The sequence below is a fragment of the Haliotis cracherodii genome, unplaced genomic scaffold, assembly GCF_022045235.1.
Source record: "Haliotis cracherodii isolate W230 unplaced genomic scaffold, xgHalCrac1.p SCAF_7, whole genome shotgun sequence".
NCBI classification, from domain to species: domain Eukaryota; kingdom Metazoa; phylum Mollusca; class Gastropoda; order Lepetellida; family Haliotidae; genus Haliotis; species Haliotis cracherodii.
In genome coordinates, this window is record NW_027266330.1 from 47,814,542 (window position 1) to 47,841,226 (window position 26,685).

The 26,685-nt window shown below is 41.5% G+C and overlaps 1 protein-coding gene across 1 annotated transcript; it reads right to left on the bottom strand.

Annotated features, from left to right (window-relative positions):
* Positions 1 to 5,932: 5,932 nt before the first annotated feature.
* LOC139448930 (uncharacterized) lies at positions 5,933 to 25,280 on the bottom strand. Its single transcript, XM_071230442.1, has 5 exons — positions 25,163 to 25,280; positions 23,657 to 23,785; positions 20,710 to 20,826; positions 18,863 to 18,886; positions 5,933 to 6,063 (listed from the first exon to the last, which is right to left on the bottom strand). Exons 1-5 carry the CDS (start codon positions 25,278 to 25,280, stop codon positions 5,933 to 5,935), a joined length of 519 nt encoding a protein of 172 aa, XP_071086543.1.
* Between the last annotated feature and the right edge of the window lie 1,405 nt (positions 25,281 to 26,685).

The window sequence follows — 26,685 nt, forward strand, 5'->3', positions numbered from 1 at the left end:
CCCGAAGTGATGCAGGTCTCAGACGTTTACCACTTCGGTGAAACCCACGAGCACGGGTATGGTGCTGACAAACCTAGAAACATAACCGGGGCAAACCGGGATTCGAACCCACAATCATAGGTTTCTCGCGTGCCCAAGGGACGCAACTCTGCACAGTGAATCGCGGCGCCTTAGACGACTGGGCCACCCGCGCCCCCGAATTGTATAAAGAAATAGTATACATAAAGAAATATATAGATATTGTGGCAAGTGGTCTATACAATCTATACAATCGGCCTCCGCGAGCTTCACCAGTTCTGACTGTCCGTTTTATATAAATGTCCATAAATGCTGAGGCACCCATGTAGGACACGTGACACCCACCCGGGTTGTTGAACACACTTGGTTCGGGTGTTTTTAGTAATTCGGTTGACTTTTTAGCGTTTCAAACTAAACAGAGGTTTTGCAACTCCAATCGGGACGAAAAAGCTTAGTTGAATATAACGTAATATTTATACAAACTATAAGGCAGCAGTATCAATAATTTTGTACATCGTAAAACAATCCATTGTAATTCATGACCCGTAAAGATCTTCAGCAACTCATACTTGTCGTAAGAGGCGACTAACAGGATCAGGTGGTCAGGCTCGCTGACTTGGTTGATGCATGTCATCGTATCCCAATTGGGTAGATCAATCGCTGGATCAATCTAGATTCGATTATTTACAGACCGTCGTCATATAACTGGAATATTGCTGAGTGTGGCGTTGAACAAATAAATAAGTGTTGCGTATCAAGTGGGACTTCTTTCCTGTTTTTCAGTTGGGCGAAAACACAAACTAACAACTAACTAACATGTACATTGTATACCTGTGCGATCTCTAAGATTCTGATTTCCATACCCATAGAGCGTTGCCATGGTGAAGTGCAGAACCGTTCTGCTGTGTGTGACATCTCTGCTGGCTGAGGGGGCTGGTGTTGGGTTCTACTTACCCCAACCAGAGGAAACAGCAGAACCCTAGACCATGAAACCCATGCAATTCAATCTTATCCATATTTCTTCTAGCAACATTCTGATACACCCGAGAACGACAGAGTTCCCTTTGCTTTTCAATGAACAAGACTACGCCAAAACGTATATATTTGACCGCCATGTTATTAAACCGTTAATGTATTATTAAATAAACGTGCTTAGATGGGTTCTACGATGAACTAAATAATTGCTAATATATCTGAATATCTATCTGCCCTGCGGGAAATCCGGAGTAGCATATGTAATTCTCCCTCAGGTTGTGGACTAGCGATTGAAGTGGACATAAAATCATGAAACTAACTCTCCTTGAAACAATGGTGAATCGTGATCGCCTGTGTTTGTAACATTAAACGTAGGATGGGCAAGAATCATATATATGAGCAAACAGTCACTCAAAACAGATTTCGAGGTCAATCCCTGGTTAGAATTGATCCCCAGCAACCTATGCTTGTCGTGAGAGGCGACTAAATGGATCGGGTGGTCAGGCTAAGTGACATTGTTGATTTAGTTTTTTTATACTCCGATGGCGAGGGACGTCGGTCATAATATATATCAAGAGTGTTATGTAAAGATCAAACAAACAAACTACACTTAAATGTAATTATTGTAAGATTTCGAAAGTGTTATGCACTCTAGAGTTAAAGCCAACGTATATGTATTCACTCTCTAGCGATCTTGACGGCAATACTTATTATCATGAGACCAATCTTGTCTTCTACATAATGTTTCTCGTCATTTATAGCGAAATTGGCAGTCTGTTTAGCTGTAACAAGATAGATATTCTGAGGCCAGGGATGATCTCAGTCATGAAGCCCGTTGAATAAGGAAAGGACTTCAGCCCAACAAACGCAGTTTACTCGAATTTGCGCTTTTATCGGTCTGTCATCGTGTCATGAGTTTGATAGTGTGTCATCGTGCCCCATCGTACCCGTTGTTCCCCATGCTTTCAGTCGCTGGTTTGTTTGGGACTTCCGTGTTCCCAGTAAACTATGCTTGTCGTAAGCGGCGACCGAATGGGATCCGGTGATCAGTCCCTGTGACTGATCGGTTGCGTGTCATCTACCCCCAGGGCGTACCACAAACAGCTTGAACCCGGGGACACGTGGACCTAGAGATACACTGTGTGTCCAGAAACTGGCTATGTGTCAGTACATAGTCACTGGCGTGCAAGAATCGTTTCATTTCGCTGACACAACGTGAGGTGAGGTGAGGTGAGGTGAGGTGAGGTGAGGTGAAATGGGGTTTAACGTCGCGTCTAAGATTATTGCACTTATATAGCGACGTGTGTGTGTGTGTGTGTGTGTGTGTGTGTGTGTGTGTGTGTGTGTGTGTGTGTGTGTGTGTGTGTACGTGTGTGTGTACGTGTGTGTGTACGTGTGTGTGTGTCTGCTTGTACTAGTCCGGACTGATACCGATTTATAGTGCTAGCTCACTGAGATACCATGCCGCACTTCAACATGAATACCCCACTCAGACACAGTATACTGACTCCGAGTCGACCAGTTCTTGTTTTAGCCCCTTAATGCCGAGCACCAGGCGGGGTTACAACAAGTACCATCTTTTAACGTCTTTTGGTATGACGCGGCCGGGGATCGAACCCCGGACTTTCCGCTCTCCGGACGGACGCTCTAGACCACGGAGGCGGTCGAGACGACGTGATATACCTGACATTAACATCAACTCTGTGTAAACCCGCATCACTCACTCGGACTGTCATACACTTCTTCATAAACGTCAACAACAAATAACCGATACTGTATACTCCGAAACATTCTCTTATACTTTGGGTTCATCGTGGTGATCTCGTACTGAACTCGCCTTGTGGTTAAACCGTTCGCTTGTCACGCCGAAAGCTCGGGTTCGATTTCCTACATGTGTTCAATGTGTTTCTAAGTATCTCCTATGTAGGACTTAGTATCTCCTACGTAGGACTTAGTATGGACTAGAATAGATATCTCCTACGTAGGATATAATAAGTCCTACGTAGGAGATATTCAGTCCTACGTAGGAGATAGTAAGTCCTACGTAGGAGATAGTAAGTCCTACGTAGGAGATAGTGATTCTAGGCCATACTAAGTCCTGCGTAAGAGATAGTAAGTCCTATGTAGGAGATACTAAGTCCTACGTAGGAGATATTAAGTCCTACGTAGGAGATAGTAAGTCCTGCGTAGGAGTTAGTAAGTCCTACGTAGGAGATACTAAGACAAAATAAAATTCATCGTGGCCCTACTACGCTTCCGTAAGCCCGCCGTGATGTTGCCACTCACCCACGCACTTACATGCCGCAGTCTCTCACAACGCATCGTACAGCGTACCTCCACGGCGTGGAGTATTCCTCATGCCCGCCGCCCCCCCCCCCCCCCCCCCCCCCGCCTTGGGTATAGCTGGAGGTCTGTCAGAACCTGGCTCCATAACCAACAAGCAACAAGGCCCTACTGTAACACGTGTTTTAGTCATGGGTAAATTAATCCTTACAAATACAGAGTAGTGTATATTTGCACGGCATGTAATACATACGAAGGGCGTGTCGTATTTATGCTGTCCCTGTTAAACATGCATGTGCTATGTTTCACATTCCAGTTGATTAATGACACCAACTTCCTTTTCTGTCTGCAACTATCCATCAAGTGGTGATTTATCTATCGGGTCTTCCCGGCGTCTCTCCGGGGGAATAGGGGAGATAACTCCACAAATAACCAAACATTCGTGACCAACTCGTGTTATTCCGGGACAAGCCGAATAGCGACTCGTGCCCCTCTCATGGCCATAGCGCAAACGGGCGTACCTAAAACAATTATCAACTCGTTGCGTAATGGTTCACATATATTTCCCCATGTATTACATATATTTCAGAAGCAATTTAAAGCACATGCGGAATTATACAGTATGATTTAACTGTGTCTTGGGTATATTTTTAGATGCAAGACATCTGTCAAATCAAAAATTATTTCTGAGGGATTCTTTGACGAACGACTTGAAGTCAAACGCGCATTTTTATCGTTTTGTCGTATTTTCGCACATAACATTCATCGATAGGGAATGAGTCTTCTTGCAGGTTACGGAAAAGAGGCGAGTGGTGACGAATGGGGCACGAGTCGCTCTTCGGCTTGTCCCGGAACAACACAAGTTGGTCACGAATGATTCATCGATAGGGGGACGAGACTATTTGTAGGGTACGGAAAGGGGCGAGTGGTGCCGAATGATAACTTAAATGCAAACCACTAAAAGGTACAATTCACTTTAATTTCTTCTATGGCAACAGGCGACTGATCTCGAGTTTGACGGTGTTCCAGTGAGAATATATCGTCCAGTGTTTGCCAGTGAAGAAGTGCTGCTTATCCTGGTGTGGTACCATGGGGATGGCTATTCATTCATGCACGTGGATAGGTTGCATCATAAAGTTAGTAGGTTACATCATGGTTTGGGGTTTATTTTGGTTTGACGCCGTACTCAGCAATAGCCAAGCTACATGACGGCGGTCTGTAAATAATCCATTCTGGACCAGATAATCTAGTGATTGATATCATAAGCATCGATCTATGCAATTGGGATACGATGACATCAACCGAGTAACTGAGCCCGTTAGTCGCCTCCTATTACGACAAAAATTGGTTGCTGAAGATCAGGTCTAACCCGGATCTTCATGTGTCATGTGTTATATTCAAGCCTAGCCTTGGTCTCGTACTCTTCGTGTAGTACGTCAGTGGCTTGATGTATTCATGTGTAGCTATACCAAGAGAAAAGGTTCAAACTAATGTCAGCGTCATTCAAGTTATAAACAATGAATGCCGTATAGAACGCATGGTGAGTGTTAGAGTGAGTTAGTGAGCCAATCTTTCAACAGAATAAACTACAAAAAGAGTATTCATGTGCTGTAATGAATCGAAATTCAATACCAGACGCGTCTCAGTCATATTGCAGCACAGATATACATTTGTTTTACTTTGAACTTTACTTTTTTACTTTAATAACAAGTGCATTTATAATGCGCCAGATTCCATTCACCAAGTGGATGCTCAGAGCGCTACACTATGATTACGATTTCATTCTCACCTCCCTGGGGAGTATACAACAGCCACATCCTAAATAAAACTGCTGGGTGAACAGAGGCACACTTCGAACAAAGTCACTTGCCAAAGGAGACACCACATGTGGTACATGTGCTTCGGTGTGGGGCAGGAGAGAGAGAGAGAGAGAGAGAGAGAGAGAGAGAGAGAGAGAGAGAGAGAGAGAGAGAGAGAGAGAGAGAGAGAGAGAGAGAGAGAGAGAGAGAGAGAGAGAGGCGTGTGTGTTGTGAGTCGAAAGTAAATATCAAGATATCGGATTCAACAGGTCTTTATTTCTGACGCCTATACAAGGGCTGTTGATGAAGTAGCTCACATGGGCAATGTTCACTCAGTCCCTGCCATCACCTATGACAGAAATATTTATCATAAGTCATCATCCTTCTATCATATGTCAAATGTGCAAAACACGTCTTATTCGGTAAAAAGAATACGACGCATTTTAGGGACTGACCAAATGGTATTCTGTGGATGGGGAGTGGGGGTGTTGTTCGAGTAGTCCTTGGATTTTATCGAAACAATACATTGTCCACAAAAAATTGTGAAAATAATAATTATGCTTCAGACTGTTGAAAGAAAAGTAAATGTCTGCCACAAAATGTAAAAAAATAGACCCATAGTTTTAATTTGAAAGACATCTGCATTTGCGCTGAAGCTAAAACAATATCTGGTCTCCAAACAAAACCCACTCATTCACACAATCATAATTGTCTTGTCCAGTTGTACAAGCCTAGTTTATCATAGAGGATGATCATGGACATAACTAGGTCATTCTCAGTCTGTTTTAGGCGTCTCCTTGTTGTGACTTTTTTTACAAACTAAGCTCTATTTTCCCACTTCAATATGAATTGGTTATTCAAGACGTACACATGTTGCAAGATTGTTTGCATTGGTGTTTCATTGTGCCCAGCTTGTCACAGAATCCCATCTGAGCGATCTTCTTGCAGTTCGACATCGTATCCTTACAGGAGGGTTTGTTAGGCGCACCTGCACGACACCAAGGCAATAGTTCAGGGGTGTTGTAAAGGACAGTGGCCAAACCTGACTAATCGGTTTCGATAAAAAAAAAACCTACACACATTGTACTATTTTAGCAAATTCCTACATCGTTGTACGTAGTCGTTGAAATTAGAACACTTCGCATTGTTCTCAAGAAATAGTTTAAAAATTCACGAAAGCAAAATTTACAGATATGCAACCTTTTACAGCAGTTTGAAATAACAGTCGGAAGTTATTCTACCACTGATCACACGTTTGTTGTATATAACCTCATGGAAATTATTAAAAGCTTGGAAAAAGAAATCATTTGTGCGTTTGTGGATTTTCAAAAAGCATCTGATACAGTTTGGCGATCAGTACTTTGGCAAAAACTATTAGAAAATAACAGATCTGAAAACTGTTTTAACATTATTTAAAATGTGTACCAGAATATCAAATCATGTGTTTCCTGATATGGTAATTTAACAAGTTTCTTTTCATGTAAATCTGGAGTAAGACAAGGAGAAAACCTGTCGCCTGTGTTGTTTGCAATATTTTAAATGGCCTCGAAGCGACACTTGAACAGGATTTATGTAAAAGTGTCCAACTGAAACCAGATGAATTCTATGATCGACTAGAAAATATTATCACAACATTTGCATTACTGTAAGCAAATTATGCAGCGTTGTTTGCCACAAATGCTTATCATCTAAAAAATATGTTTGACTCATTTCATAACTTTTGTATACATTGGTAGCTTAAGGTTAATACTAACAAAACTAAAATATTAATATTTGGTAGATGAAAACGTGATTATAAACATAACTTCAAAATGGGTCATGATGTTTAGGCAAAAGTTGATTCCTATAACTTCCTTGATGTTATATTTTTTTAAACTAAAAATTCGGTTTAACAAAGAAAAAAACTAATAGAACAAGGAACGAAAGCTATGTTCCATGTTTTATGCCAAGGACGGAGTTTAGATTTTGTCTCTTAAATGTCAACTGCGGCTTTTTGACAGTATGGTTATACCAGTTATACTCTACGGGTGCGAAGTGTGGGGATTTGAAAACATCTCAGCTCTAGAAGGTGTACATTCACGTTTTCTAAAATATGTTTTATCATTAAGAAAATGTACTAAAATATTCATGGTACATGGGGAACTTGGAAGACTCCATCTATCAACCATAAGAATGATAAGTTTGTGGGCAAAATTACTTTCCGGGAAATCATCTAAATTATCCTTCTTGTTTACAAGTTGTTTTTCAATGATGACCCATTTGGAAAGTGTAAACATAAATGGATTACATATATTACAAACGAACTTTTGACGAACTTGGACTTAGCTACATCTGGTTTTAACAAAGTTTTAAAAAATCCTACTTATCTAAAACATTTAGTCCATGAAAAATTAAATGACATTAGCCTACAGTGTTGGAAAGTGCAAGAGTTTAGTCTTCAAAAGGCACAGTGTTTAGGATCATAAACCATGATTGCCTAAATTTCAAATATTATTTAAACGTACTGCAGGAAAACGTTTGGCGAGTCTCACTTAAGTTTAGGGCCAGAAACTGTAATCTACCCATTGAAAATGTATGGAATACTGTAAGGGACATTCTCGCGTTCTCGCATTCTCGCGATCTCGACCTTTGGAAACGAGGTAAATATGCCAAAAACACGAGAATGCGAGATCGCGAGAACGCGAGATTTGGCCAAAATCTCGCGTTCTCGCGATCTCGCATTCTCGTGTTTTTGGTACATAGCCATTTTTGTCAAAAGTCGACAACGCGAGAATGCGACATTTGAACATGATGCAAAATCTCGCAATCTCGCAATCTCGACTTGTCAAATTAGGCCACAAAAACACGAAATCGCGAGAACGCGAGAATGCGACATTTCATTTTCTCGCGATCTCGCGTTCTCGTGTTCTCGCGTTTTAGACGCTGTCCGTGCGCATGCGTAATATCATAAGGTCAAGGCCCATGCGCACGTTAGTAGTCCTTTTGTCATGCTTCTTTCATGCTCTTCATTCTCCAAGTAGCATTTCGCAAACTTATGACTTGAGCTTGAAAATGCTATGTAATTTAAATACACAAAGTCTGAGTCATCTCCCGTTGTTACAGTTTCCTATGTACTTTATAATAAAACCCTCAACATGCTCAATATATTTTACAAAAGAAATTGTGTGCATGAATGTCCAATGATGGTGAAAACATTAACTATCACCGTCAGTGAGTGAGTGAGTAGTATTGCTTAAAGCCGCATCAGCAGTATTGCAGCTATTCGCGGCTACACTGTGAGTTACAGAAATAATCACAAGCCAGTGAGTTTCTCAATGAGGCAATTTTATACACGGCTAGAATATTCATTAAAAGAAAATTCTCACAGACCAAATAGTAGCATTCGGATAAAATGATATTGTCCGATGTTTTTTTGTTTTTTGTTTTTATACGATACCTTATTCGCTACTTTAATAAATTGATGTTCATCCGCGCCCGCCTGACAACAAAACATCCTGCCTTACATTATTTTAATGCCCTCAAATTCCTAGAAATAGAAGTATCGTTAATATGAGTGTTTCTACTTTCTTTACCTGATAAAATACTCCCCAACACGTAGCCCTACTGAACACACATGATGCATGTGAATCGCATCCGTCGACAGCAATTGTACACATATGCCTAAAGTAGGTCGATAAGAACAAAATAAAACGTTAAATTTAAATGTCTCCTGTCTCCCATGTTTTTAAAAAATCAATCAAACTGTAACTATTAATTTATTGCGGCCATAACATCCAAATGACAGGCATGCTTATACTGGAAAAGTACCCCCAATATCAAGCCTGGGGGACCGGCATGGCTCTGAATAAGTGAGTGAGTTTGGCTTAACACTGCTTTGAACAGTATTTATATTTCAGTTATATCCCGGCTTGTAGGTTTAAAGGGGCACTAATCTTCTTCTCGGCTGTCTAACACTGCCAGCTGGGGTTCACTATCTGCCGATTTGCTCGCTGACGCAACTGAGTGTGACAAGAGACTGGACTACTGTGTTCAAGAACACTGATTGGTTACCTGTAATCTCTGAATCTCAGACACAGGGCGCATGTTAATTAATTTCGTCAGCCTAAACAAACCCAAAAAACAACGATGGAAGCTCATCGGATGTCGTTATTTGGAAATACCCCAGATAGTTACTTCACGAATACAGCCTTCATGTTCTCTGTCGTTCTTCACACGTGCTTTACGGATTTTGGGAAATATTGGTGTTTTTCAGCATTTTTATAAAACATTCTTTCCCAAATTATCGTGCAATCCCGGGTATAAATTACGCACGGATCTGTTCCCTATCAATGGTTGCGATGATTAACACCAACGAACATGCCAAGACTGACCGCTGTCCAGAGTGAGTGAGTGTGTTTGGTTTTACGCCGCTTTTAGCAATATTCCAGCAATATCACGGCGGGGGACACCAGAAATGGGCTTCACACATTGTACCCATGTCTGGAATCGAACCCGGGTCTTCGGCGTGACGAGCGAACGCTTCAACCACTAGGCTACCCGACCGCCCCACCGCTGTCCAGAGGGAGAGAACCATATGTATGCTGGAGCGACACAGAGAGCGGTTGCCATTAACATGAACTGCTCCAGACTGGTCGCACGTCTCCGACAGACTGGCAGAACCGCAGACAGACCACGGAGTGGCAGACCAAAGGTCACGACCCCGCAGGATGACCGCTTTTTACGAGTACTTCATCCGAGGAACAGATTTCTTACTGTGACGTCATCAGCTGCCAACAGCTTAGGACATCCGGTCAGCAGACAAACAGTGACCAGACGACTACGACATTATGGTCTCCGGGCTTATCGCCCTTTCAAGGGCATGACCTTGACCCGTCAACATCGACGTGCCAGACTGACGTGGTGCAGGCAAACTCAGCGATGGCAACAAAGGGATTAACGGCGAGTGCTGTTAAGTGACGAGAGCAGGTTCCAACTCTTCAAACTTGATGGGCGGACGCGAGTTTATCGACGACGTGGTGAACGTACGGCTCCTTGTTGTGTCCAGGAGGTTGAACCTTACGGGGGCGGAAGTGTGATGGTCTGGGGCGGCGTTTGCGGGGACGACAAGACGGAACTTCTCATCATCGAAGGCAATCTGACAGCACAACGCTACATTGACAATATCGTACGGCCAGTGGTTCTTCCTTTCATCCAGCGTCAACAACGGACGGTGTTCCAACAAGATAACGCCACACCCCATAAAGCCCGTATTACTAGAGACTTCCTCAACGCCAACAGCGTGACTGTCCTGCCATGGCCAGCTCGATCACCAGATCTGTCACCCACAGAACATCTCGGACCAGCTGGGGCGTCGTCTTCGGAAACGTCAACATCCTCCCTTCACGAGACAAGCGTTGATCGTTGCCCTCCGTGAGGAATGGAATCGGATACCTGCGGTCGATGTGAGGACGCTTGTCTACTCAGTTCGACGCCGCATTCGAAGATGCATTGCCGCTCATGGAGGTCATATCCCGTTTTGAACGGTCTGGGCCGTTGTCACCTTAAAGTTGTAACCAATGTTGTTGATCGAATACTGGACGAATGACCCCTTGTCAAGAAATGTCCCTGTTGGAGGTCAAGGACTTTGTTGTTGAATTAGCAATTTTACGGTTCTGAATGATGAATTTCTACAATACAATAATTGGCCCATGGGCGAGATGGTGTAAATATTGAGTTTTTTAACTCTTTTTTTTCATTTTTTCTTCCTTAGTATGTTCCCATAAAAACAGCATGCTTATTTTTGTAAATACCTTTGACCGACACTGGGAAAAGACCGTAGAGTTTCTGGCCGTTAGGGTTTCCAGAATTAAAATGGGACGTGTTAATTGTTATTGCTGCTTCAATTTGTGTTGGTCATATTTTATCATAGAAATATCGTTGGTAACGTTTCTTTTGGCCGTCAGTTTATTTTTATAGTTTAAAAAATGGTATCCCAGCAGTGAAAGCATTTTCGGATTTTGGATTGCGCGGATAATACGATTGCTATCTCTTGTTGTTATCCACGTTTTCTGGCATAACCCTACACCTGTGTCTTTGCTAAGTTAATGAACCTATTACGGGTATAGTTAGTGGTAGCACTACTCAGATTACCTGACAACGGTTCCCATTTGGCTGTTGTGTCTTGTGTCTGGGGTAATTATTTCATCTGAATCCAGGTTTGAAGTGAGGTGAAATGTATGTTATGTAATATTCACGTCGCAGCCCAGCAAGAGGAGTGATCAGTTCATTTACTTTTTTGTAAACGGATCATTCCTCGCCATCAAAAGTTCCACAGAAAATACGTTCATTGATTAATCACTGTTATCTTGCACAGTGGGTTTGTAAGTGTTTACATGTGTAGGTTTACTAAAGCAGACGGAATACACTCATATCATGGCGTGAAGTGCCGATGTAAAAACAACATACTTGGTTCAAAGGATTAGCCGATAATACGTTTATTGATTGTTCATTGCTTTCTAACTCCATGGATATTTATAAAGCACCAAGGACATCATGAACATAATTGTCACACGTGCTATCTCAGCTGACCGATGAGACTAGACACCTTTGTGAAACATCTGAAACAAACTTAGTGATCAGTTGAGAAACGAACACGGGTTATAATATCCAGAAACGCTATATGTATATATTTTAAAACATTTGAATGTAACAGAACCATGTGAAGTCGAATACATTTATTTGCACAGCTACAGACGTACGGGATATTGTTCCTATTTGTGAATGTTCACGGATACATTCCTCGAACAAGGAAGCTGCCCAAATGTATACATAAAACTTCGGTGGGTCGTTACTATGATATTTGCATTTTGTTTTCATTCATTTGCTGTTGCATTGGACAAAATCATTTTTGTTCCTCTTGTACCTGTAGGCGTGTATACATGTATATTACACTCAATGTGTAAAATGTGATTCACTCAGGCAATTTATAAAATGTCTAAATATATCAGTAATATAGAAATTGACTGAATCCAAGTCCAGATTGACTAACAACTTTTAAGAGATTCAAAAGGGCTTAAAAATAGACTATTTATCCTAGTATTAGAGTGAGTGAGTGTGTTTGATTTTACCCCGCTTTTAGCACTATTTCAGCAATAACCACTAGGCTACCCGACCACCCCGCTAGTATTAGAAGCCAAAACTATAAAAACATACTTTGAATTTCGTTTTCTTTAATTTAATCCTATCATTTTCAGTCACTGGGTGATGAAATTAAAACATAAAAATGTTTGGAATTCGTAATAACAATAACATAAATTGACCGATTTTCAGTCAATTTGTAAAATAACTGAATATTTATGCGTTGCAAAAATTGCCTTCGTGAAACTTTATACATTTTGTCTAAACTATGTACCCACAATGAAATACTATTAATAAAAGCGATACATGCGCTTACGAATGGCGCAGCACAGGTCGCGACAAGTCTTGACATCTGCTATATCATCCGGATACTCACGGGGGAAAACAATAACAAAGACAACAACCAGTCTCGGGGCATTGCTGTAGATCAGTGCCCCTTTTAAATGGGAGGAAACCTACCATTGGGATTGCCTAAAAGTCGGGCCAATAAAAGTCGGGGCGGGCCGGGCCAGCGGGTAATACTAAAACTGGATTGCAGAATAATAAAACGAAACGTGCATATCTAGGCAGATCTCAAATGTCCAGAAACGTATAGTTTTGCTCATTTAATTGAGTTTGTATCAAAATGCATCTTCAGCAATGTAATAAAATGATAATTATAGCTACATACCGAGAGTCCATACCGAAAAGTCAGTGTCTTGACCGTGTCTTGACTTTGATGAGAAGGTTTCTTACCGACCTTAGCGTGCAGGGGTGTGATGTCCTGGGCAGGAATTCGAAATGACAGTGTTTTGACTACTCTTCTTTCATTAATTAACGTGTTTGGCACTAATTCGTGTTAAACCAACACAGGATGTTTTCTGCAAGTGGATATTCGCGAATGTCATAGGACTGACACGACACGTGTTAATAACTGTCAAAGCGCTTCTAAAGTTACAACACATACTTAACATCTATAGACTAATATTATATCTACCTATATTACACTTTAGTGTCTCATATTGCACTAGCAAACAAGGTGCTCAAAAGTGAAGCCCTTTTCCCTCTACATTATCTCTATCAGAAGTGTTTGGCTTGTGTTGGATCCGACTTGGCCCGGGCGGTCAAAATCAACTTTAAACACACAGATGTATCTTCAAGTGTGTTTACATCTATAGATTAGTGTTATATCTACCTACATACCACTTTATAACGTCACAGTTTTTCGCATTTAAAGATCTTCTCAAGAAAATCTCTGTCACATGTCTATGTCCCGACTTCGCCCGGGCTGTCAAATTCATCTTAAACTTCACAGATGTATCACCAAATGTGTTGGAGTGAAGTATACTCGTTAAAGTGAAGCCCTTTGTTCATGGTTTGTGTCTGGTCGGAAAATCCCTTGCTTTTACCTATTCCGTCGTGTTTTTTTTCAAGGATCATACTTACAGAGTAACGCTTGGAGAAGGTAAGGTGAGACACTTTGGATTTCAGGATAAACCTCTCCCTCAACCCTGCTTAATGCTTCTATTATCCGGGCCAAGTCGGACCCATCACAAGCAAAACACTTCTGATAGAGACTATATTGAGAATGTAGAGGGAAAAGGGCTTCACTTAGATATAACACTAGTCTTTAGATGTTAACACATTTGAAGATACATCTGTGAGGTTTAAATTGATTTTGACAGCCCGGACCAAGTCGGACCGAACACTTCTGACATAGATTTTCTTAAGAAAACACAGTAAACATGCTTCACTTTGAGCCCCATGTTTTCTTTAAATACGATGTACCGTGACATTATAAAGTGGTATATAGGTAGATATAACACTAATCTATAGATGTAAACACAAATGAAGATAGATATTTATGTTTAAAGTTGATTTTGACCGCCCGGGCCAAGTCGGACCCAACACAAGCCAAACACTTCTGACAGAGACTATGTTGAGAATGTAGAGGGAAAAGGGCTTCACTTTGAGCCCCTTGTTTTCTTTAAGTACAGCGATCTGAGACACTATAAAGTGGTATTTAGGTAGATATTATACTAGTTTATAGATGTGAATCCATTTGATGATACATATGTGAGTTTAAAGTTGATTTTGACAGCCCTGGCCAAGTCGGACCGAACACTTGTGTGACTGTTGAGTCTACTTGGTCTACTTTAACCAACGTGTCTGCTTTAAATACGACGATCAGTGACATCATAAAGTGGTATTTACTTATATATACTACGTTCCTATAAATATAAACGCTATGCTCACAGATGGAAATTTGTATCACGATAGCTAGAAGTATTTGATACGTTTCAAATCTTATTTCGTTTAACGATTGCTCTTTTACATGTTACCAAGATCAGCGACGCTTGCACACAGCTCCACTTTCTGGTTTTCAAGTGATTTACTCCGAATTACTTATTTATGGTGCACTTTTTTTTTGGTGATTGTTCATTAATGTCATGTCTGTATGTTGCATCAATTATATGTAGGTATGATCGCCGATAATGAAGTAATTAGCCAGTAACACTTTGGCCCGCCTTGGCCCGGCCCGGCCCGGCCCGGCCCGGCCCGACTTTTAGGCAATGCCCCTACCTTTGTAGGTTTCTGGCACATCCAAGGGACGCAACTCTACACAACGAATTGCGACAACTCAGACGACTGAGCCACAAGATGACTGTACAGGCAAACAGGAACAAAAACACGAGAACGCGAGATCGCGACACTTGACCAATGTCGCAATCTCGCATTCTCGCGTTCTCGTGTTTTTGAAAATAGTTACATATAACTGTATAGGCAATTAGCACAAAAACACGAGAACGCGAGAACGCGAGAACGCGAGATTGCGACATTGGTCAAGTGTCGCGATCTCGCGTTCTCGCGTTCTCGTGTTTTTGAAAATAGTTACATATAACTGTATAGGCATTTAGCACAAAAACACGAGAACGCGAGATTGCGACATTGGTCAAGTGTCGCAATCTCGCGTTCTCGCGTTCTCGTGTTTTTGAAAATAGTTACATATAACTGTATAGGCAATTAGCACAAAAACACGAGAACGCGAGAACGCGAGATTGCGACATTGGTCAAGTGTCGCGATCTCGCATTCTCGCGTTCTCGTGTTTTTTAAAATAGTTACATATAACTGTATAGGCAATTAGCACAAAAACACGAGAACGCGAGAACGCGAGATTGCGACATTGGTCAAGTGTCGCAATCTCGCGTTCTCGCGTTCTCGTGTTTTTGAAAATAGTTACATATAACTGTATAGGCATTTAGCACAAAAACACGAGAACGCGAGAACGCGAGATTGCGACATTGGTCAAGTGTCGCGATCTCGCATTCTCGCGTTCTCGTGTTTTTGAAAATAGTTACATATAACTGTATAGGCAATTAGCACAAAAACACGAGAACGCGAGAACGCGAGATTGCGACATTGGTCAAGTGTCGCAATCTCGCATTCTCGTGTTTTTGTGCTAATTGTCTATACAGTTAAATGTAACTATTTTGTAAGGTAATTCGTCACGGTAAACTCGGGGCGGTCGGGTAGCCGAGTGGTTAAAGCATTCGCACGTCACGCCGAAGACCCGGTTTCGATTCCCGACATGGGTACAATGTTTGAAGCCCATTTCTAGTGTCCCCCGCCGTGATATTGGTGGAATATTGCTAAAAGCGGCGTAAAACCAAACTCACTCACTCACGGTAAACTCGCGTGCAGCGGCGTGAACTGAGGTGCGCACGAACCATTGTATCCAACATCTTATTACTGTCTGCAAACTGAAAAAGTTGGAAGAATGATGTTGGATGATGAATAAACATCAAAACGACGGGATGAACCACAACGTTCATCGAAATTTCTGCTTTGCAAATTAATGAAGTTTATTTCAAAATGGCTGCTTAAAATCACGTGACTTTTGACAATGTCAGAATGCAAATGTTCCAAGTCTTTTGATTATACAGAAATTTTATGTAGACTGGTAACATTATAAAGTCAAGAACACTCTCCGTTTCTTGCCTGTGAACTGACTGAATTTGACAAATATTGTCTAACAACTAACAGTCAAATAACCAACATGGATGCCTAAAGGTATTTTTCAGAAAGATTTTGTTTGTTTGTTTGTTTGTTTGTTGTTAACGCCGCACTCAGCAATATTCCAGCTATATGACGGCGGTCTGACATCAAATATATCAACACTCGTTAGGGTGGCCCAGTCGTCTGAGGCGCCGCGATTCTCTGTGCAGAGTTGCGTCAGTTAGGCACGCCCGGAACCTATGATTGTGGGTTCGAATCCCGGTTCGCCGTTCTCGTGGGCTTCATCGAAGAGGTAAACGTCTGAGACCTGCATCACCTCGGGCTTTCCTCTCATATTAAGCTGACACGTTGTGATGTAACTGGAATACTGTTTAAAGCGGTGTTAAACCCAACTCTCTCACTTACTCTATAGATGACTACACGTTTACTCGCTAAAATCATTGAAGAACGAAGCGGGGTGTATTATACGATTAATCATGACCTCATTTCTGATGATTTGATTGTGATCATGAACTTTAATATCGCAGAGAGTTTGATGACGTTAATTGTGAGAGGGATGTGATCGTCAGCTGGCTCTTTATAGAATCTCATATTCGTTCAGAAGGCGGTTGCATGAAGACGATAAACATCCCAGTGTCACCCACTGGGTATGGGTAATTTACATGTTTGTCGTGTCTCGAAATATGAATTGTAAATAGTTTATCGTGCCAAATATATGTGAGTTACTGAATAAATACAGCAGTTTCAAGAAAATGGTAATTGTATTTATAATGTTAAGTGTATTTTACAACATGGACCAGGTTTATATTGTATCTTATGAGTGATGTCGGGATCGAGTTATCGCCCTTGATGAATTGTTTGTTCATTATAGGGTTAATATAATGATTTTGTATATCATTGATTAGTAAGTTCATGTTCATGTACAGCATATAGACGTATGTTTATATGAAACGAATGAATGAAACCTATGCAGTATTGTTTTGTACATTAAAAGATGTCATTATCTACTCTGGCAATAAACACTCACACCCGTAGTCTATGTTTGAAATTGTATTTTCCATCACAATCCCCGGTTACAATATGAAAATATGAAAGTTAATTTTGTATTACAAATTGGTCTATGAGAATTTTGCCTTTCATGAATATGCTAGCCGTGTATAAAATTGCCTCATGGAGAAACTCACTGGCCTGTGATTATTTCTGTAACTGTAGTACTGCTGATGCGACTTTAAGCAATATTACTCACTCACTGACGGTAATAGTTTTGTTTCCAGCTTTCAGACACATTAATATTTTCACTATCATTGGACATTCATGCACACAATTTCTTTTGTAAAATATATTGAGCATGTTGAGGGTTTTATTATAAAGTACATAGGAAACTGTAACAACGGGAGATGACTCAGACTTTGTGTATTTAAATTACATAGCATTTTCAAGCTCAAGTCATAAGTTTGCGAAATGCTACTTGGAGAATGAAGAGCATGAAAGAAGCATGACCATAGGACTACTAACGTGCGCATGCGCTTGACCTTATGATATTACGCATGCGCACGGACAGCGTCTAAAACGCGAGAACACGAGAACGCGAGATCGCGAGAAAATGAAATGTCGCATTCTCGCGTTCTCGCGATTTCGTGTTTTTGTGGCCTAATTTGACAAGTCGAGATTGCGAGATTGCGAGATTTTGCATCATGTTCAAATGTCGCATTCTCGCGTTGTCGACTTTTGACAAAAATGGCTATGTACCAAAAACACGAGAATGCGAGATCGCGAGAACGCGAGATTTTGGCCAAATCTCGCGTTCTCGCGATCTCGCATTCTCGTGTTTTTGGCATATTTACCTCGTTTCCAAAGGTCGAGATCGCGAGAATGCGAGATCGCGAGAATGTCCCTTACAGTATTCCATAAAAATGGGAGATGGAGAAAATTACCTTTAACCGAAAGGAAATGCCCACTTTGTAAATTATCTGACACAGGTGATGAATTCAATTATTTGTTTATTTGTTCATCTTTGGGGAAAAAAAACAAACAATTTTTACACAGATTCTACTACACCAAACCCAATATGCATAAAAGGAATTTACTTTTCAATAATACACGATTAGGAACATTAAGAAAACTGTCCAAATTCGGTAAAATCATCATGACATTGTTTAAACCTATTAAGTAACTCTCCCTCTTATTGAATTGCGCATATATTGCTACCCCAGTGAATCTGTATAAATATGCATGCAAGCTCGGCAAATATGTTTTTGTAGCTATTCCATATTTATATTTATATGTATTATGTTGTTGAAATAATTTTGTACTTCTGACGCAGGTGATAGCGGCCTGAGTGTGAATAAACGTTCAGTTCACTCCCGACGAAGCCCAAGCTCTTAATCACAGAAACATGTAAGACTGTCACATTAGGCGACGTTCATCGAAAATGCACCCAATGCTCACATGCCTTATTAATGAGGGAGAGTGTTGCACGATCTTGTCCGCAAGCTGGGTCGAGACATTGTTATTTTCAAGATTGATACCTAATGCAATGTCTCAGTGTGATTAAGGTAATTAACTATCAGATTCAAATACACCAGAAGACTAAGCAGGTGCTAAATACCATTGCTTACAGGGACTGCTAATTGGCCCGAGGCTATTCAGTGAGGAAACATATATATGCAACTACCTTTCCGCCCCTTCTTGTCAGTACCTGGAACAGAAGAGATGGAAAGATTACGTCGGAGTATTTGGAAAAGGAACACGTGGAACAACGTGACATACACGTACAGGTGGACAACGTGTTATACACGTACAAGTGGACAACGTGATAAACAAGTACAGGTGGAACAAACTGATAGATATGTAGATGTGGAACAAACTGATAAACAAGTACAGGTAGAACGAACTGATAAACACGTACATGTGGAACAAACTGATAAACACGTACACGTGGAACAAACTGATAAACACGCACAGGTGGAACAAACTGATAAACACGTACACGTGGAACAAACTGATAAACACGTACAGATGGAACAAACTGATAAACACTTACAGGTGGAACAAACTGATAAACACGTACAGGTTGAACAAACTGATAAACACGCACAGGTGGAACAAACTGATAAACACGTACACGTGGAACAAACTGATAAACACTTACAGGTGGAACAAACTGATAAACACGCACAGGTGGAACAAACTGATAAACACGTACAGGTGGAACAAACTGATAAACACGTACAGGTGGAACAAACTGATAAACACGTACATGTGGAACAAACTGATAAACACTTACAGGTGGAACAACTTGATAAACACGTACATGTGGAACAAACTGATAAACACGTACAGGTAGAACAAACTGATACACACGTACATGTGGAACAAACTGATAAACACGCACATGTGGAACAAACTGATAAACACTTACATGTGGAACAAACTGATAAACACGTACAGGTAGAACAAACTGATAAACACTTACAGGTGGAACAAACTGATAAACACGTAGATGTGGAACAAACTGATAAACACGTAGATGTGGAACAAACTGATAAACACGCACAGGTGGAACAAACTGATAAATACGTACAGGTAGAACAAACTGATAAACACGCACAGGTGGAACAAACTGATAAACACGTACATGTTGAACAAACTGATAAACACGTACAGGTGGAACAAACTGATAAACACTTACAGGTGGAACAAACTGATAAACACGTAGATGTGGAACAAACGGATAAACACGTACAGGTGGAACAAACTGATAAATACGCACAGGTGGAACAAACTGATAAATACGTGCAGGTAGAAGAAACTGATAAACACGTACATGTGGAACAAACTGATAAAACAAACTGATAAACACGTACATGTTGAACAAACTGATTAACACGTACAGGTGGAACAAACTGATAAACACGTACATGTGGAACAAACTGATAAACACGTACAGGTGGGGCAACGTGCGATTCACTACCAATTTCCGAAAATCTCTCCCTTCACGTTTATTGTGTCGGCTATTCTGACGTCTTGCACTTGATGTAAATGTATTACGACGCGCTGTCATTGTGACTGACTTACCGAGGTAGTGCTTAACATACCTTTCTCATCTAATGGTATTATTATTTTAATACGTTTGTTGTGTCAGATGTTTCTGAAGAGCAAGTTGTGCATACATTCGCACATTTCACCTCTCTATTTGAGGAACTATTTTATTCCGCGATACAGCTGGTTATTGTATGGCTGTCAGTGTAAACATGAAATAGGTCACCCGTACTAAATAAACTTATGTAAGGCCTACGTCCTTTGAGGTAGAAAAATTGTGATAAAAAATTATGAGAATTGACTTTCACTTTGTGTGAGTTGATTGGAGTATGGGCCATCACAGAGTGAGGGCCAAACATTGTATGAACGTCGTCGCAATCAATAGACGTAACTATGGAACACAATCGTATACACGTACATGTGAAACAAAATGATATACACATTATTTGGAAAGCGGTTGACATGAATATGTTAACTTACAGAGTCCGCATGTTTTCTTGCACATGGTGAGGGTGTAGGGCGACGGGTCACACTCGCCACGTTCCTGTTTCTCCTCGCACAGGGCCCTGTTCACGTCCACACAGTCCTCATTCCCACCTGGACAATCAATTAAATCCAGAAGTGCAACATACCATACTGTATCACAGTGCAACATACCATACTGCATCACAGTGTATCATATCATACTGCATCACAGTGTGTCATACCACACTGCATCACAGTGCATCATACCATACTGCATCACAGTGTATCATATCATACTGCATCACAGTGTGTCATACCACACTGCATCACAGTGCATCATACCATACTGTATCACAGTGTATCATACCATACTGCATCACGGTGCATCGTACCATACTGTAGCATAGTGCATCATACCATACTGTATCACAGTGCATCATACCATACTGTATCACAGTGCATCATACCATACTGTATCACAGTGCATCATACCATACTGTATCATAGTGCATCATACCATACTGTATCACAGTGTATCATACCATACTGCATCACGGTGCATCATACCACACTGCATCACAGTGCATCATACCATACTGTATCACAAAGTATCATACCATACTGTATCACAGTGCAACATACCATACTGCATCAAAGTGCATCATACCATACTGCATCACGGTGCATCGTACCATACTGCATCACAGTGTGTCATACCACACTGCATCACGGTGCATCGTACCACACTGCATCACAGTGCATCGTACCATACTGCATCACAGTGTATCATACCACACTGCATCACGGTGCATCATACCATACTGTATCACAGTGTATCATACCATACTGTAGCATAGTGCATCATACCATACTGTATCACAGTGTATCATACCATACTGTAGCACAGTGCATCATACCATACTGTATCATAGTGCATCATACCATACTGTATCACAGTGCATCATACCATACTGTATCATAGTGCATCATACCATACTGTATCACAGTGTATCATACCATACTGCATCACGGTGCATCATACCACACTGCATCACAGTGCATCATACCATACTGTATCACAGTGTATCATACCATACTGCATCACAGTGCATCGTACCATACTGTAGCATAGTGCATCATACCATACTGTATCACAGTGCATCATACCATACTGTATCACAGTGCATCATACCATACTGTATCACAGTGCATCATACCATACTGTATCATAGTGCATCATACCATACTGTATCACAGTGCATCATACCATACTGTATCACAGTGCATCATACCATACTGTATCACAGTGTATCATACCACACTGCATCACGGTGCATGATACCATACTGCATCACGGTGCATCGTACCATACTGTAGCATAGTGCATCATACCATACTGTATCACAGTGTATCATACCATACTGCATCACAGTGCATCATACCATACTGTATCACAGTGCATCATACCATACTGTATCACAGTGTATCATACCATACTGCATCACGGTGCATCGTACCATACTGTAGCATAGTGCATCATACCATACTGTATCACAGTGTATCATACCATACTGCATCACAGTGCATCGTACCATACTGTAGCATAGTGCATCATACCATACTGTATCACAGTGCATCATACCATACTGCATCACAGTGCATCGTACCATACTGCATCACAGTGCATCATACCATACTGCATCATAGTGCATCGTACCATACTGCATCACGGTGCATCGTACCATACTGCATCATCGTGCATCATACCACACTGCATCATAGTGCATCATACCATACTGCATCAAAGTGCATCATACCATACTGCATCACAGTGCATCGTACCAAACTGCATCACAGTGCATCATACCACACTGCATCACAGTGCATCGTACCATACTGCATCATAGTGCATTGTACCTTACTGCATCACAGTGCATCGTACCATACTGCATCACCGTGCATCATACCACACTGCATCACAGTGCATCGTACCACACTGCATCACAGTGCATCGTACCATACTGCATCACGGTGCATCGTACCACACTGCATCACAGTGCATCGTACCACACTGCATCACAGTGCATCGTACCATACTGCATCACAGTGCATCGTACCACACTGCATCACAGTGCATCGTACCACACTGCATCACAGTGTATCATACCATACTGCATCACAGTGCATCATACCATACTGCATCACAGTGCATCATACCATACTGCATCACAGTGCATCATACCATACTGCATCACAGTGCATCGTACCATACTGCATCTCAGTGCATCATACCATACTGCATCACAGTGCATCATACCATACTGCATCACAGTGCATCATACCATACTGCATCACAGTGCATCATACCATACTGCATCACAGTGTATCATACCATACTGCATCACAGTGCATCATACCACACTGCATCACAGTGCATCGTACCATACTGCATCGCAGTGCATCATACCATACTGCATCACAGTGCATCATACCATACTGCATCACAGTGTATCATACCATACTGCATCACAGTGTATCATACCATACTGCATCACAGTGTATCATACCATACTGCATCACGGTGCATCATACCACACTGCATCACAGTGCATCATACCATACTGCATCACAGTGTATCATACCATACTGCATCACAGTGCATCGTACCATACTGCATCACAGTGCATCGTACCATACTGCATCACAGTGCATCGTACCATACTGCATCACAGTGCATCGTACCATACTGTATCATAGTGCATCATACCACACTGTATCACAGTTGACATGATTGGTGCTGGTTTCTTATTTAACATGGCAGTCAGCAGTAATCCAAACATATCGCGGCGGCTTGTAATAATGCTTTTGTGTTTCTCAGATTACTATTTGTTTGCGCCAACTCAGCATAAACATACAGTGACTTGCTCATGTCATGCCGTACAGACTGCGATCTAATACTTACAAAAGTTGCAAGTCTTTTTGCAGATGTTCTTCAAATAACGGTTCCACCTGTCTTGCTCACAGTGGCCTCGGTGGAGATGCGTGGCACAAAGGCGTGCATGCCTGTCGCTACACGCGATGTTGTGAGTAGCTGAAAGATATGAAGTACCATAAAAGGTTCAGGCTATTTGAAATTACTTAATTCAAACCTAACAATGGCATTTTTATCCTAAAACTGAAACGCCGTGACATTACTAAAATACTGTACGTAGTGCGGGTGTTGGTTCGCGATTCGGGTGTGGGTGCGTGATGCGGGTATTGGTTCGTGATGCGGGTGTTGGTGCGTGATGCGGGTGTTGGTTCGTGATGAGGGTGTTGGTTCGTGATGCGGGTATTGGTTCGTGATGCGGGTGTGGGTGCGTGATGCGTGTGTTGGTTCGTGATGAGGGTGTGGGTGCGTGATGCGTGTGTTGGTTCGTGATGCGGGTGTTGGTGCGTGATGCGGGTGTTGGTGCGTTATGCGTGTGTTGGTTCGTGATGCGGGTGTTGGTGCGTGATGAGGGTGCGTGATGCGTGTGTTGGTTCGTGATGCGGGTGTTGGTTCGTGATGAGGGTGTTGATCGTGATGCGGGTGTTGATCGTGATGCGGGTGTTGGTTCGTGATGCGGGTGTTGGTGCGTGATGCGGGTGTTGGTTCGTGATGAGGGTTCGTGATGCGGGTGTCGGTGCGTGATGAGGGTTCGTGATGCGGGTGTTGGTGCGTGATGAGGGTTCGTGATGCGGGTGTTGGTTCGTGATGAGGGTGCGTGATGCGGGTATTGGTTCGTGATGCGTGTGTTGATCGTGATGCGTGTGTTGATCGTGATGCGGGTGTTGGTGCGTGATGCGGGTGTTGATCGTGATGCGGGTGTTGATCGTGATGCGGGTGTTGGTGCGTGATGCGTGTGTTGATCGTGATGCGTGTGTTGATCGTGATGCGGGTGCGAGATGCGTGTGTTGATCGTGATGCGTGTGTTGATCGTGATGCGTGTGTTGATCGTGATGCGGGTGTTGGTGCGTGATGCGGGTGTTGGTTCGTGATGCGGGTGTTGGTGCTTTAGTGAAACTTACTGTTGATATGTACGCAAACAGAAAGATCACTCATAGTTTATGCCCTGAGAACATATGTAACAGTATATTGACAGTAGATATTTATAGGTTCATGTTTATGACGTTATGGTATAATGTAGAATACTACCCTTCGGCAGCTGCAGAATATGTCTTTAGTTCAGAGCCACTCATCACATACAGTTTGAGCAAATATTACCCTACATCTTCCTTGTGTTTCACACTAAATCTGTTCATCCGCTACCCTATATTTCCACTGAATTGCAGATGGCCCTTCACATGTTACTGAAGAATGAGATGAACACACGGCCGCCTTCATTCAACCAGCATTTCAGGTCGTTAATCAACATTTGTTTCAGTGAGCTATGTTTCTCCGTATAAACGGAAAGGTACTGATTCCAATGAACAATAGTCATATTACCTGAGCCATTGACTTGGTGGCTGTTCAGCACTTTCAGAACCACACAGAAGACAGCCATGTTGAAACCAGTGACACTGAGCATGGTCAACAAGTAGTAGTATAGACGGGACAGGCCCATCAACAATCTAACTCCTACAAACTATTTTTGACATGTTAAAGTAGGTTTTGACACGGTGTTAATTAGTACAAAATACTTACCCAGTGTCCGAGTAACGACAAACATGGTATAGTCCGAGCTGTTTTAGTTATGGTGACTGTATAATGTCAGTCTTGCCGTCGATACCTGCTGTACGTAGTGACATTATAGTCTTATAGATTATGTATTGTGTAAAGGGGCATTGGCACGGTACAACGGTACAACTAGTTGCTACAACTTCTTGTATGAAATAAGTTTACTCGGCATTCACACGGCGTCAAGTTGCATGCAACTCAGATCTCGCGAGCTCACTGACCAAAAGCTTTTGATTCACTACATTACCGCTGGAGCATGGTCCCGAGTTTTGAAAAATGAACGGTGTGCGACAAATGCCGTCAGGTGGCACTGCGCCAACCTCTGACTTGAATTTTCGACCCCAATGTTGTAAAATTAAAGACTAGTTTGAAAAGCAAAAAGTTAAGTAAAAAAAGTTAAGGAAAAAAACCTTTAAAATGTAGCCACATTTTATCATACATAGATAAAGTACAGCGCGACGAAATATTATATTTGACAGCTTTATGTCAACTGTGAGCGACCAAAATATTGCCTAATATCATAACAACATAATGACAGATATATTAGAAATATGTGGTCATGTATAACGTGAGACATTCGATACGAAAACATTCTTGTTTTAATTGGCGAAAAAGAAAACACGGCGTTGAACTGTACACATGCCATTGTACCTCCGACTCCACCTTACACCAAAACCCAAACAGACCATCGTACGACGCCACCCATGAATCTCAAATGATCGGCCCCTGTAAACGCCCCACCTGATGCAACCTTTAGACATCAAAACGATAAAATAAACCTGCAATAATGAATATTTCACGATTCTCCAAAGAATTACCAATGAAAACATCATTTTTGGATTTAAAGGTAAAAAAATATTATCTCTACATGCCATATAATGAGCTGTAAACAGCCATAATAAATATTTGACGATTCTCCAAAGGAAATATGTGAATCCTGCAGAGTGTTACATTCACAAAGCATCTTATAGGAAGAATATGTGTCACACGATACGATGAATGTCAATTTCTATATTCAAACACACAGCTGATTATCAAAAGTTCCATAAATTCTATGGCATTTTTTATAATATTAAACAGTAATTGTGGTAAAATGTACCAATATTGTAGCAGTGAAATTATTTCGGTAGATTATATGTGGAACGTTTGCAGGAGTGACTAAGACAATTCATCAGTTGATTTTTAATGGTATGACTAATTCAGGGATGTATGTATCGTAGCTGAGTGTGGAATACATGTGATCTGATGGGATAGGCATCTGGACAGACGCGAAAAGAATCGTGATTTTGTGA